The 15,381-nt window shown below is 49.2% G+C and overlaps 1 protein-coding gene; it reads left to right on the forward strand.

Annotated features, from left to right (window-relative positions):
* The first annotated feature begins 6,245 nt into the window (after positions 1 to 6,245).
* CHC_T00002725001 (hypothetical protein) lies at positions 6,246 to 6,979 on the forward strand. XM_005713814.1 is given in 2 exon segments: positions 6,246 to 6,854; positions 6,855 to 6,979. The coding sequence occupies 1 exon segment, from the start codon at positions 6,246 to 6,248 to the stop codon at positions 6,852 to 6,854; it is 609 nt and encodes a 202-aa protein (XP_005713871.1). The 3' UTR covers positions 6,855 to 6,979.
* The last annotated feature ends 8,402 nt before the right edge of the window (positions 6,980 to 15,381 follow it).

A 15,381-nucleotide genomic window follows, 5' to 3' on the forward strand; every position in this document is an offset into this window, starting at 1 on the left:
GCAGGCTTCTACGACAAGATTATCCCGGCGGTTGACGACAGAAAAGGCCAAATTCGTCCGCGTTCCATACATTTTTGGGGCTTTACTCAGCCACTATTGCCACCATTGACGGCAATGCTGCAGTAATGGAAGACTAGTCCGCACTCAACGCCTCTCTCTGCACACGTCGAAATTTGATGTTGTTTCGTATCTCAAAGCGACTCATCCATCCATGATAGAACTTCAGGGAATCATTCTGATCAAATGGCTGGTGTTTGTTGATGTCGGGTTGCAGTATCTCAGCTTGATGTCGAAGAATTGCGCCAATAATTTGAATGCCACTGGCAGATTTGTCACACAACTAGTGGTACAGGGCCGTGTCAAGACGGGGTGCAGCTGGAAGTCCAAATGTTCGAATGATCTGCGCATACGGGGGAATGGTAGAATATGTCCACTTAGTCGAGAGAAACCGAGAAATAGTGGCTTGGTTTGGGGCTTTGTCAATCGCAAAGCTTTTTTGCCCACTCTGCGAGTTCCTATTGAGTCACAGATTCTTACGGCTCACTCCGACCTTGATGCTCAGTAATTATGAGTAGCTTTTCGTGTACGGTAAATGCGTGGCTCAATTTTCGCGATGGGTGGGGAATGGCACAAGGTTGGTGCTGGAAAGAAGGTGCAAAGTGGCGCAGAGAGAGTCAGCGTCCTAGATCGTAGATGCAGCGTTCAAGTTGGATGACCAACTTGAAGACTACTGTAGGCATTTCACGTTTTAAAAATGTGATATATGCGGGGGAAATATGCTCAAAATATAACTGAAAAACATGCTGCAGCTGGGATTGTGTATACACGTGTGCAGTATGCAGTCTATTGGCCATTCAAGGTAAAGAGGGCCACTTTTTTCACTGTAAATGATATTTGTATGCAACTTTCGGGGGTATGCGAACAGCGAGGTCTGCATAAAGCGGGGTATCACTGTGCAGGGACACGATCCAGGTGTGCTGTCAGTACAACAGAATTACAGAAGATCCTGATCGATGATCATATCCTTAATCCAGTTGATCCAATTTGCCAAGACAGTTGCACGGAAGGCGAAAGATCGTAGCTTTAATTGTAGAGTATTGCAAAGTGCAATTCGAAGACAGACGTTGTCAGCAGATACAAGGCAAGTGAATGGGCTGTCTCTTCGTCTTGAGGCGCGAGGGCGAGCGACCAAGTCGCGGAAGAGACCGACGACAGAACGAAATCAATAAACAAGGTTGTGCACCAACTTCTGTAGACTCCCTCCAAGGCGGGTAGTCGTACCGTCGTTCTCAGAAGACTCAAGTTCTTGCGAACAGTTCAGGCTCTTGCGCGCCTGGTTCTCGAGTCAACGTTTTGACCCTCTAACGGAGTTTTCCGACAAGAGAGAGTTCTCTGTCTGTAACGGGACTCCGGACTAATCCCCTGTTCGGCAACAACACTTCCTAATTTGCGCGTTTCCTTTTAGAGTTATTTGTTTGTAGTCAATTTTGGGCGTTACGTTATCGCCACTATTGTAAGGTCTGCTACAGTGTATGAACGTTTCCCTTTCTGGTTCATGTGTAGTCGTAGAAGTGAGTGGCACTTCTCGAGTAGCTAGAGGGGGCAGCACCAAGACAACGACCACATTTCGGTAAACGACTATGCCTCGCATTGTTACACTTATCCTAGTTACTACTTGTCCAAAAGTACTGTCTGGAGAATTTACCCTTTGAAGGGCAGACAGTGTTTAATAGCTAGTAGACACTGCAGAGGGAATCGTGATTTTGCTGCGTGACGGAAAGTTGATGATTTCATCATCTGGGGAAATACCAAAACACGTTCTGTTCTTGGATTCGCACCTGCCATTCGAAACGGTTCTTAATACCTCGAGACCACCGTATATTAATACTGTTGCATAGCCCAGATGACGTCATGTGCACAGGGCCTCTGCAGAGAGCACCCGATCATCAGAAGTCCAGATGTGGCCCAGGTGATACTCTGTCAACATCACCAGAACCCTTCTACTTCGGGTCGAGCTGGTTACGTACACTGTGAGAAGCCCAGACCAGATCGGTCCAGTGCGAGGAACATCGCGGCTTATTTAGGTATTTATATAAAATGAAAAAGCCCCTCTCATGCAATGGCAACCAACGTGCCCCGAAACAATCGAAGCCTTATGCAGAGTACTTTCATCAAACCTCATGCTCTGTCCCCGTGATTTCAGGAAATGGATACATCGGCCGTCGTCTTCACTTCGGGATTCAGAATCCGTCCGACGACGAGCAAACGTAATCAATGGCCCGCAGCTTTCCCATTGGGAACAAGGCCTCAGAAGCCCGAGCGTGCGTCCATGTTTTTTTTTTTCATTTCACCCTTTTAATGACGATGTATCTTTGCGGTCACTGCTATCTTGCTCCCGTACCAGAGTGCTGTCCAGTCATGGTGAGCGGCCCCGGTCGACCGCTCGGCTGTTTTGTATCAATCACAGTTTGGTTTGTCTGTCAACTTCCGTTGGCAGAACTTGCATGAGTTTGCACTCCAAATCCACAGGTCCTCCCCTGTAACAAACACGCTTAAAACCCTGCTTTTGGTCATCTTGCGACCACGTATCTGCCATCCCGTCAAAGTCCATGTGAAAGAGATATACAGGAACGCAAAGACCGTTTCCAGTTGCGTTTTAGCTGCGTGCTATTCCCGTGCCAGGTACGTGCCATCGACCTCTCGTCTTCATTGCTTCGCTGGCCATCTCGAGGAGAAGGAGAATCGTTAACCAAACCCTGGCGACACAAGACTCAAAGCAAATCTTCATTGTCAGGGAGCGGCTTCCTACACAAGGAGGCACAGACCAAAATAGAGGTCTCTATCGACAGCCACGGTGGAGCCAGGCACCAGCCGTCGGCCACTTCCGAAAAAGTTGCTACCCGCAAGCCTTCACAAGACTCCTTTGATTTTGAGGCTCAGTTTAAGCGCTTTTCTTTGGAAACCCTAGATTCCGCGGTGCCAGATCTCGAAATTGATGCACCTCTTCTGCGCCTTATTTGCCACCGCGAGCAGAATTTCACAAGACTTCTTTCCGAACGTCGGAGGAAGGAATTTCCTTCGTACATTACACAACATCGACTGCAACACGAAAGTCAAAAAGCTCGCAAACAAAACAAATTTCAAAAGTCTTTAGTGGGTGGCGTTTCATTCCGTCTTCGGGCCTTTTTGGCTCGTCCGGGAAAAAACATGACAGAAGCTTCCACCTCCTCACACACCATCACAAAAAGAGAGGAAAGTGACTCCGCTTCACTTGTCCAGGCAGCATTGGCTCAGAGAGAGGTCTTCAGAATGCCACTAGAGCCCTTTGAGTCAACAATTGCTGAACCGCAAGACCGTTCATTCCAACGTAAGAGGTTAGCAGAGACTTCGAGTGCTGATACCCAAAAGAAGACGGAGGAAACGACCGGGGACAAGTTTTTGAGTCTATCAGGTACTAGTCCTGATGCAAAGGTTATAGAGGTGGACGCAACAAACCCATGCCCGCACGCAGGGGATCTATACGCGAATGTGGTTGCAACTTCGCCTAGACAGGCTCATTGTGCGTTATCAAATTCTCAATCAGCTAGGGACGGCATTGAAGCGAAGGATAGCATGGTAATGATTATGCAAAAATCTGAATTGTTACAGGGACGGGAGAATGAAGGAACAGAAAAAAGGCTGGAGAGGGGCTCTGGAAATAGTGCTTTCACAGGAGCTGTTGGCATACAGCATGGAGATAAGCCTACATGTGCAATTGAGTGGGGTGAGGAGACAAAGGCATCAGAGTCGCCAATCAGCATATCTGACTTGATTCAGCACTTCGACTCGCCAAGCTCTGAGGAATACCAGACGAGCAAATGCTCTTCATCTACATCGGTGGATTTATCTTTCCAAGTGCCTCATATGCGGGCTTTTTTCGAGAATCGAGTAGAGGGAGAGGCAGAAGAAACTGTTGTGAAGAAGAATGCGGGATATGAAGAGAGTGGCGGCGTGGAAAAGGATCACGGCAGTTCAAACTCCGCTAAAGATGAAGAAACGTTCCAGGACATCGAAACGAAGGACAAAGACGAAGAAAATACAATGAAGTGCGAGATGCACAAAGCAGATACTGGGAATAACAAAGCAACTCTAATTGAGATTCAGCCAGGCGTGGAGCAGCGCGAGGAGGATAATTCCATCGGCTCTTCAGTGACGCCGATCGCGAGCCCGAAACAGGAGGCGAGCGGGAGAGGAATGGCTGGGATAAGCCAAGGAGGTGCGGGCAGCGAAGAGGACGACATGACGGGGGTGATTGACAAAATAGAAGCTGGAACATGGCCCTCAGCAATGCACGAAAAACCAGGCGCGACAGAGGTCGGAGAGGGCAAAACTACGCTGCAGACGTCAGAGGACAGAACAGTGCCGAAAGGGGTGGCTGCATTGGCATGGCCGGGCGTGTCCGGGTACGATGACTGTGGGCCAAGCGCGGCGGCACGGCTGGCGCAGTCAATAGCACGGGCTCCCCCGCTCGGGGTGCGCTCGCGGGCAAAATCGTTCGCGCACGGGTGGGAGGGAGGTTCCGCAGCAAGGACGCGGGTGCAGACTGTGCGTCGGCGCGGGGCGGCGGGAAAGAAAGAGGGGAGGCGGATGTCGACCGGGGCGTGGATGACGGCGAACAGACGCGGGTCCGAGATGGGAGGGGAGAGAAGAGAGGCGAGCTGGGAGGAGGGACCCGCGATCGTTAGGGGGGCTAGAGTGCAGATGGGCCGGGTGAGAAGGGGGATTGGCAGGCTGCGGAGGCTGATTGTTGGGGAAGGAGCTTAGAGTGGCGAGACGGTTGGGGCGTGGCGAGATGGGAGTGGACGAGTGACGATTTGGCACTGTGCTGCAGTATGCACTGTTGGCGGTGACGTGTTACGTCGACAGTATTGATGAGGGGTATGCCAAGCCGAAGGTGTGATAAAGTTTGTAGGAATTACTAATATGGGGATGGAATTAGAAGGAAGCAGAAGCAGTCTCGAGAATGTAATTAGGGAAGGTATTGCTCCCCGTGCTGAACAGGGGCGAAAGGAGGGGAGTGGAGCGATAATCCGATGCGGAAGTGTACCGAAATTTTGCATTGGAGGCGTTTCCGCGCGCCGCTTCACCACTCATCCGTTGCCGAGTCTTTGTCTGAACCTGCACCTCTCATCGTGCCGCACTTCCCCAATCAATACAATTCTTCAACTCCAACCCGCCCCCCCCCTTCCCATTCCTCTCCCCCCTCCCACTCTCCACCCTCCACCCTCCACACCACACTGCACCTCGCGCCTGCACCCCGGGCGGCCCCGATGTACGCGCAGCCCTCGCCGCGCACGGTCGCCCCCCGCCGCTTCGAGAATCGCGCCCTCCTCGACGCCGTGCGCCTCATCTCGGCGGACCTCGTCAAGCGCGCCGGCATCTCCTCGCCCGACCGCTCCTACGCCGCGCTGCTCTCCGACATATGGGGCCGCAGTAACTTCGGGACCACCCAGATCATCGCCGCGAAGCGCGCCCACGCCCGCGCCCTCGCTGAGCTTGAACCCGCCCCGACCAAGCAGAAACAGAGCCCCGCTCAACCGCCGCCATCCATCCAGTCATACCAGAATGGCCCCCAGAGAAAGCTCGACCTCCGCGACTCGCTCAAGCGCAAGAACGCCTCCAGGGACCATCTTGTCCGCTTGTTAAAGCGCGTCAAGGAGCTTCCTCTCATCGCCAATGAACGCCGCCTCACCCTCGCCCTCGCCGACCAGCCCGCCTTGGACCTCGACGCCGTCCGCAGGTTGTGGGGTGTCCCGTTCGCCATCTTTGAGGCCGCTGGTTTGCAAGCCTATCTCGCCAATGATTTTACGCATCAACTCTTGATTCGCTTTTATGACTGCCACATTGCACGCGCTTCCCCGGACGCCAGGATCTTTAATATTCTGTATTGGCACGAATCCCGTCAGTCCAAGGAAACTCCGCAGTGGCATCATTCATGGAAGCAGAGCTTTCGATGCATTTCAAAGGAGACCATTGCCTTAGTCCTTCGCTTACTGCTCACAAAAAGGCGCGCCCCGCTCTTTGAAAACAACATGGACGTCGTCGTTGAGACCGTCTTGTACGCCATCAACCCTGATCGATTTGTCCACCGCTTCCGCGAGCCGTGTCTGAGAGACGCTGGCTTTTTTCAGGGCGTTCAAGGATACGAATACTCGAGATCTTACACGGGTGCTTTGAAGAATTTGCAACTTGGGAAATTGAATAGGATGCTAAAAGACATCAAGGCAGTCAAAGCGATTGATAAAGACACCAAAAACGCTGTCAAAGACGACAATTTTCTGTCTCTCCAAGCTGTTACACATTACTGCTGCGAACGTGGCACTCTTACGGATAGAGCAATACACACTATCTTCAACCGATACGTGAGTCGAACTCGAGTCCCGGTGAATGGCTGCACCGATGACGCCAGCGTGGTCGGCATGTCTAAATTGGACTTTGTCAGAATGTTTCTGGCCTTGGTCGGGTCTGCGACGGACAAGGGGCTAAAATACTGGTTTTCGGTATTGGATCAAGATGGGGATGGATGGGTAGGTGTTGCCGATGTGGCTTATTTTTATGCGGAAAGAAAGTCTGAAAGTGAGAAAAAGAACGGCATTTTGTTGACAGACGTAAGAAGCCTATGGGTTCGACTGTGTGCAATGACTGGTGTATCACCCAAGGGACGAGGGATTAGTTTCAGATCCATGAAGGAGCTGGGGAAAGCCGATCGCGAGTTCGTCGCATGCGCGTTGTTGATCAGACGAGCTGATGATGGCAACCTTACCAACGTGGCTGCCACTATGGAAGTACAGGACAAGGCGGGGAAGGCACCGTAATGCATGGCTGGGTTGGTAACTATTGTCAAGAAGAATTCTCCCTACAGACTCCACTGCTAGTCGTGTCGCTAGGATTTCGACGGAAAAATCCTTACAGTAGCATAAATTGGCTCTGAAGGTGTTAATCCGCGAACCACACGAGGTGACCTCATGGTCATATCATGGAGTGCAGACAGCAGTACTATGCGACAAAATTCAGATTGAAGCCTCTGACGTCAGAATGCATTGAAAGCGTGAGAGCAGAAGCCTTTCTTCTTCGGCTTTCGACTTATGTGCCCGGGGTCATCAAGCGACGATTTAATATGTTTCCTTGACAAGGCCAACGCATTGCTGGAGACAAGCACTTGAAATTAAGCCATGTGAAGTTTCTCTGTGCAATACCGCCCGTATTCCGGTGTTGCGGTGTCGTGACGTGCAGAACTTCTCTTTTGCCTTGAGAGCAGCCAACCGCCGATGCTATTGTCGTTGCGATTCATGAGGAATCGAAATCTATTCTGGGACGCATTCTAAAGTCCCTGAGTATCGGACAGCAAATGATATGAACCCGAACCTTTTTTTCTGTACATCTGCAGTACGGAGTTGTGACTATCTGGAATACGCGGTATACAGTACGACTGACTACCTCTCTACCTACAGTTAGCTTGTCAGGGAAGCCAAAAGTTCAGAATATAAATTTTTCAGAATGACAGGACTGCGAGAAGCCGTTGATCACGCAAGAGCTCTCTCTAGATGGACTCAAAACAGTGACATAGTGTGCATGATCGTACCCCCTGCAGGATGCCCCACATTGCTCCATAAGTGTCCATTGATGTCCATATGTGGACAGCAATGTGCTGTTTTTACGTGAACCAAGGAGCTGAACGTGTACTTCTGGAAGCTTAGGCATCAATGATAGCCATGCACCTTGATGCACCTCTCGATAATATTCTGACAAGTTGAACATGTTTGGTGGGTTAATCTGGGATGAACAGACGGGCAGTGTCGCGGATCCTCCTGAAGGCCAACTAGTCCAGAGGCATAACCTCCGGACTTGCTGATACTCTGATAAGGCAACTTTGGAGGAAGCTTCCTGGCTGTTATGCATGAGACGAACAATTTTCCTCATTGGAACGGCATGCACAATATGGCAAATTGCCGACAACTTGTCTCAAATTCGCTGCTATCATTTGTTTTTCAGTTCCCACAATCTTTGCGACTCTGTCTTCACATCACGAAACGGAGATTCGTATTCTGTCTCGCATTTTGACACCAGAACAGGGCGCAGAGAAAATTGGAAGTGGTATACAATGTGGCGGGGATCCCTAGTCGAAATGCTCCACACACAAGATGACTGGATGAATTTTGGTCCGGTTATGTCTTCAGCGTCCTTGGAATGGAAGGCATGCACATTCAGAATCACATACGTATGCAATGGCTGTTCGAGAAAAGGAGAGTACCCTTGGGTACCATAAGCGCAAGAATACAGCCGAGGAGTCCTGCCCCGGTGTATGAGCCTTAACGGCGACACGACACGGAAGAAAATATTCGCAAAATTGCAGTGCTGATGAAGGAATATTTGTAGAAGTCACGAGATCCTTGTCCGTTGACACAGCCTGTCCACAGTTATTTGATCATGGGAACGGGAGGAGGCGCTGTTGTTAGAACATCCCCACCGGTGGAATACAATACAGTGGTGCCTCGTTAATGAATCCGCCCTGTGTGTGCCAATGAGGTGGATTCGTTACCATGGAACGGATTCATTAGCGGTCACACCTGAAACGGGCAGTAGAGAGGTATGATAAAATGTGTGACACCGTACAGCAATGCTGCCCTCAGGGCTCTTCTCGCAGCATTTCGTGCAGTGCGCATTGCCAAACTACTACGTCTCCAACGCAAATGCCGGGGAAATGCGCAGAACAGGGGCGACTGCGGGATGTCTCGGTCGTTTTGTTGGTGATCCGAAACACGCTGTAATGAACAGCAACAGCAAACTCAACGGCCTCTACAGCAATGCGCCAAAATCAATTGCAAAAATCATACTTTTATCCAGTTACAGTATCCTTCCGCTGCCCCTACATGCTTTCGCTGTGCTCCCGTCTAAACAGCTCCCGAACACCTTCCGCACGAAACCGTCGTTCCACGAAGTCCGCTCGTTTCTGACGATAGCGCTTCTGTATCCGTCGACGCCGTTCCAATTGCGAGTTCCCAATATGATACCATCTACTAGTTAGCTGCTGATATAAAATCATGTCGTCATCACGAAGCGGCTTCCATCGTATGTGAAAATTGGTCAGACCCAGACACAGACGAAAAGTTGAGTCATATTTTGATTCTGACCACTTCCACTTAGACCCAAGCACATTCTAAAGCACACATAGACGCCCAAAACAATTCTCTACCAGAATACGGTCACTCGATATGAACTTGTTAGTCGACACGTCCGCAGGTGACAGAAATGCACCTTGAGGTTTACGCTTGGGGTGAATTATTCGGCGAAACTCACCAGCCCCTTGATAGCCTTTATCCGCCAGAATAGCTCATTGATTAGGATATCTCTCTGCCAGCGGCCCGTTGTCCACGGTTTCCAATTCATCAGTCTTCTTGCGCTGGGTGCGCCGATGAAACCACTGCATGTTTTGAAATATAACGAGATCCGAAACCGACCCTGGCTCATGCATGCTGGAACCCACAGCAAACACATTTGGCGTGACTGACACTTCGACTTTGTATCCGTATAACTTGTGTTTTCCACTGTAGTACCGCGTTCCCTCCTCTACACTACCGGATGGCCTGAAAGCAGGCTGAAATGTGATATCCGTCGCGTAGCGTGCCATGGGGTAGTTTTTAAAAACGTGCCCATTCGCTTGTAGTTCTTTCATTGACCATCTCTTTGTCTGGTTTGTGACGTAGTGCGCATAAACAGCTTCAGATAGAATCTGTATGAACTTAAGCACCATCCTCTCAAAAGCAGACGTTTTCTGGCCAAACATTCTTGCCAAAAAGTCCCAAGTACCCCCATGCTTGAGAACTGCTAGAGTCATAAACATTACGTCCTTAGGTGTCTGCGCGCACTTTCGCCCTCGGCCAGCATTGTAGTTCTCCAGACCCAGCCTTTCAAACCCAGCCCAAATTCCAATGAATTGGGCTGGATTGAAATGTGTCATCTCAACAATGGCCTTCGCACCTCCTTGATCGTAGAAGCGGTCGAAAATGGGGGCATCTGTCCCGTTATCCTCGTCACTGTCGTCCGGGCGGTCATTTTCGAACAGTTGCAGCTCATTTTGGCGATCTATAGAGGCGGTGGAGAGCAGTTGCAGAGCTTGTGCTGCATCATGGGACGAGAAGCAAGCCATACTGTTTCGTCTGGCAGTGACGGGGAGCGTGACACGGAAATAAAAGGGGGGATTAGAGCACGAAATGAGCGGTCCAAGCTGACAGCGGGGACGGGAGAGGAGACAGAGAAGGGAAGGGCACCACCGGGAAGAGAAGGGGAACGAGGCCGAAAAGGGAAGTTGCCTTTGAGGAGTGAAGCGACGGGGGTGTGGGGCAGGAGCTGGCAAGGGAGTGGGGGGTTGGGGTGTGGAGATGGCGAGGTGTGGGAAGGGATCGGGGGAGATGTGGAAGTGGGGCTGTCAAAGTGTGGAAGACGAGGTAGAGGTGCGCTGTAGGAGGGCGGGAGAATCGCCTGTTCAGAATTTTTGAAACGCGTTGAGTTCTTGCATTGCGATGTGGCCCAGTCGTTTGTCGAATGACTTGGGCATTACGATTTCACATGCCGCGCTTTCACATTCACTCGAAGTCGAGGAATGGACCACGTATCGTCGATTGGTGGGTTTGTTGTCGAGAATGCCAACCATATTTACAGTTAGTGTGGTTTTTATGTATTAATTGATCATATATCAAAAATGATTGTCTTCTCAGCAATTAATTGGCTCTTTTGGCTGTGCGGGGGAATTTGCGTGAATGGTCTATTGAACAGTATAATGTTATGAAGGAGTGTTCAACCGTCTCCTTTTGTGCATCGGATTTATTGTAACGAGTATATAAATGACGCCAGTGAGTAGCTACTCACTGGCGTCAAACGACTAGTCGTTAGAAACGAATCACTTTTTGCGGGGAAAACCATGCTAAAGATCCATAAAGGTAGGCTTGAGCTTGTTTGGAACATTGTATCCTGTAGTAAACACACTGAACGCCAACAGACCCGGACATTATGAGCAATTCATACAAACAGCTGACCATTACGGGTACTGCCGCCCAGGAGTCACGACGATTGCAGAAACCTGGATCTAAGAAGAGAAGCTACGATGCTTCTTTCAAAAGATCGGTCCTTCAGTAATACGACGACAGTGAGAAGCGATCTCTCCTGGACACCGCGAAGCATTTTCAAATTCCTCTCGCAACAGTCAAGTTGATTTACCGAAGACGCGAGGCTCTGAGTCAGCATGAACTCGATCAAAGGAAAAGACTCAGGGAGGGAAAGCTTCCAGCTTTGGAAAAATATCTCTTGTCTTTCGTAAGACTAGCACGGACGCATCGTGTCCCTATTACTGGTGTTGTTATTATGGCAAAGGCAAGGGCGTTGCGTGGGAAGTGTGGTCTCAGTGAGGACGACTTCAGGGTGAGTCGGGGTTGGCTTCACAAGTTCCTGAGGAGGTCGGGAATGCAAGGCGCTATTTGTTTGTATGGGGAGGCTGGCTCTGTCGATAGAACAGCAGTGAGGGATGAAATGATTGCGTTCTGTGTAAAGTTGGTGCGGTACCACCCCTCGCGAATCTACAATGAAGATGAATCTGCATTCATGTACCAGCTGTTGCCAAACATTACGTATTTGGCGCCCGAGGGAGATCGAAAGGAGGCCAGAGGCGTTAAAGCAATGCGAAACAAGAACAGACTCACATTTACAGTTTGCACAAACGCGACAGGGGACCACATTCTACCAGCTTTCGTCTTGGGAAAGCAGAAGAACACAAGAGCCTTTGCACTAGCATCCCGAGAAGACGACTTGGAAAGATGCTATCGGTCACAGAGCGATGCATGGATGACGGGTATTCTTTTCAACTACTTTGTAACTAACATATGGTATCCAGAAGTTAGAAGAATTACAAGTGATGAGGTTTGTATGGTTTTGGATAATGCCAGCTCTCATGGGCAGAACCTTCCCACTTTGGAAGGCGTGGAGTACATCCCACTTCCCCTTAACGTGACTTCTGTGTATCAACCCATGGACCAGGGAATCATTCGGGCGATTAAATGCCATGCACGATCTGACCTTCTGGCACAAATTGTGTCTACTCTCGACAATCGTGACGAGCTCCGAGCTCTCGGGGAAAAGCAGAAGCCTGGAATGAAAGGCCTCAAATATGGGCACCCGGCCCATGTGTTGGATGCCATTCAATGCTTGCATAGAGCCATGGATAAATTAACAAAAAACACTGTTGTCAATTGATGGCTTAAATCTGGCATCCTGACTTCTCAGCAAATCAAAAAGTGTTTGCCAGGAAATTGACAAACAGCCACCTGTCGAGGCGGCAATGAGAGGCACATGCCCACCTGGAATTGAGGCGGGCTTGCGGATGGGTGGTGGTGGGGCGACACGTGGCCCATCAGCTGCCAATGAAAATGACTCGTCGGAAAGCGACAGCACTGACGATGGAAATGGAACTGGACTTCAGCGCGAAGAGCAGCACGTCAGATCTGGACCAAATCTGAGAGATCCTCCGGAATGGAGAGATGGTGATGTGGAGGATCTGATCAATGTGCTCACAACATCCGTGCGGGCAACGGAGGGCGTTCAGTCAAGAACGGAAATTGAAGCCGCAGTTGTTGAGTGGCTCGGCGACCTGAGCTCTGGGGAGGCCAGGCCTGCGCGGATTGCAGACAGTGATCCCCAAGCAATTTTTGAGCACTTAGATGTTCTGGAGCAGGAACAGGAGGAGGCTTTGCGAGAGAAACGCGAGCAAGACGCTGTTTTGGAAAGGAAAAAAACCGAAGAGGAAGCAAATTTATCAAGGGAAAGGTCTTACAAGGCACTTTGTTCGAACGTGGAATGGATGCGGAATAATGTGGAGGAGGCCAAGTGGAGGGGTGCCAGTGAAATCATTCAAGGAAAGCTGGTCGATGTCTTGCGAGTCGCGACGGCGGAAAGAAACGCTGCTGCTCCGCAACAGAAGCAGAAAAGTATCATCGATTTTTTAAAAAGCAGTAATAAATCAACTCTCCTCAACATACAAGTATTTGATATGAATAGAATGTGATCAGTTCACCTTGTTATTGAAGCATATCGTTATCATACCTCTTATCATACGGTTTGTCATAAAAGGGTGTGTCAAGCCCCGACCCGGATTCATTACTGGAACGGATTCATTAAAGTCGGATTCATTAACGAGGCACCCCTTTTAGCCAAACAGCTAAAATTTCATGATTTGATGTCAATTGACATCCCAACCTGTGCCACTAAATCATCACATTTTTGGTGTCGATCTAAAAATCGAAACTAAATTGTGGGTTTACGGAAGGCAGAATTCTGTAACAAAAAAATGAGAAATAGATATATAGCAATGCAGAATTATTATTTCTGAAAAGTCATCGCAGAATATTTTGAAGCAGTTGCGCTACAGTTCGTCAGAACCACTGTACTGCTGTGAATGTGAGTATGAAGTCTGACCCTCTGGTAGTAGTCCTCCCCCTTCGCCAAACTCTCAACAAGATGACGTGGGGACGCCGAAGCGATCATACTGTGAAGTCTGCCGAGCGTCGAGCATCGCAATGAAATGCTAAATCCAAATCGTAGCGAAGCTTCCGTGTCTCAGAAACCTTCCCAAAATCAGAAGTCAAAGTTGCCTCGTGTCGGGAAGGTAGTATGTCGCATTTCAACCAAAATCGCGCGATTGTCTCTTCATTTATTGCCTCCCACGACATGTGCACCATCTCGCACACATCTGACAAATGAGGATCGTACCCTTGCGCGATCGCCATGGTGCCAGATTTCCAGTTGGCTGCCGCCTTCCTAAGAGCCTCCCTCTTCTCTAAATGTCCTAATATGCGCCGTAACAATCCCTGCTTGTACCGTATCTTTCACGCCGCAAATATGTCGACATCCATTGGCTGATTCAGAACGATGCAGTTAGGAGGTAGTGAAAGAATAGTGACCTGTTCCCTGGCATCTGCCAAGTCTGTCTCATGGGGACCACAATTGTCCATGAGTAAAATGACCGTGTCTGACGTATGTCTGCGAATAAATGACAGAAACACATTGTAGTACCACCGCTTAGATGTTTGGTTATATGACCATGCGTTCTTTTGGTGGAAGTAGGGCAAGCAAGAAGAATTCAGTTTAAAGTATCTAGGGGTTTTGGCCGTGACAATTACAGCCATTGGAAGCTTCAATGTTCCACTAGGGTTTGTACAAACATAGGCCGTGATGCGGTCAGTTAATGTCATGTTTTGCGTCCCTGACAACGTTTTGCGGTTCTCATGGACAGAAATATACGTTTTTATGTGGAACAGCTTGAAACCAAACCAGTCTCATCGACGTTATAGATATTTTCCGAAGAGTATGGGGCAAGTTTTTGATGTATCTCAGCACTTTCGCTGGTAACTTCGACAAACTTGACACTCCCTCCTTCACCATGTAGAGACACAAACCTTAGTGCATTCCTTCGAATAATTCTTCCAAGGCTGCAAATTTTTCAGTGGCCTTTTACGTTTCCCCTTCTAAATTCTATTTTGTAGACATAAATAGCGGATCATCACAGCTGTCATTTGGGAGACAGACCTGGTTACAGTCTTACGTGCTGATCTTGCAATGGTCATAAAGTCCATTAACGTTTCTTCGATAATAGGAAAGCGAGATGCACGGAAGGTTTTGGTGTTGAGTGAAGTGGAAGAAGGACGACAGAGTTCGTGGATTTGTCATTTTTGTTTTTGATCGATCTGACTGTGTGCTTGCAGCAGCCATACTCTTTCATGATTGAAGGCCGATATTCCGTGTGTCAATTTGTTCGCTATCTCTAGCTTCTCCGCAAGGGAAAGACAAACACGTTTTTATTGCTGTTTTGGGGCTTTTGTGATGCCCTTGCGTGTCACTGGAGAAAGATGGAGAGCATTTGTGGGGTATGTTTGAAAGGTTGATCCGTTTACTGTTGGGTATCTTCGTCGGCCGCGTCCCTGTCTTGGACAGGTGTCTGACAGCAATGCGAGGTATGATAACCTGTGTTCCCGGAGAAACCCCTGCATTATTCACTCGTGGAATTACTCAATTCGGCACTATTGCGCGACTCCTCTCTGTACGTCGAATTTTTGCTTTCTAGGAGGAGACGTATCAGTTCCAGCGCGTTTACTTCTAACCTCAACGGTCTGACGGACCGAGAGGCGCTGCTATGTTTCACATTCCGTAATAAAGATTTCATACGAATGATAAGCTGAGTTACTCGGCCACTATATAATAGAACGACAAACCGATACAGATTCAGTGTCCCTCCTCTTCTAGCAACCTTTTTCATACTACGTCTTCTCCCATTAGCAGGTAGGTGGAAAATCCTCGAGG

This window comes from Chondrus crispus, genomic scaffold (genome assembly GCF_000350225.1).
Source record: "Chondrus crispus Stackhouse genomic scaffold, scaffold_153, whole genome shotgun sequence".
Classification (NCBI taxonomy): domain Eukaryota; phylum Rhodophyta; class Florideophyceae; order Gigartinales; family Gigartinaceae; genus Chondrus; species Chondrus crispus.

Bases quoted from the DNA above. Each gene is read 5' to 3' on its own strand.
- CHC_T00002725001 (XM_005713814.1), top strand. From the start codon at position 6,246: ATGCTAAAAGACATCAAGGCAGTCAAAGCGATTGATAAAGACACCAAA.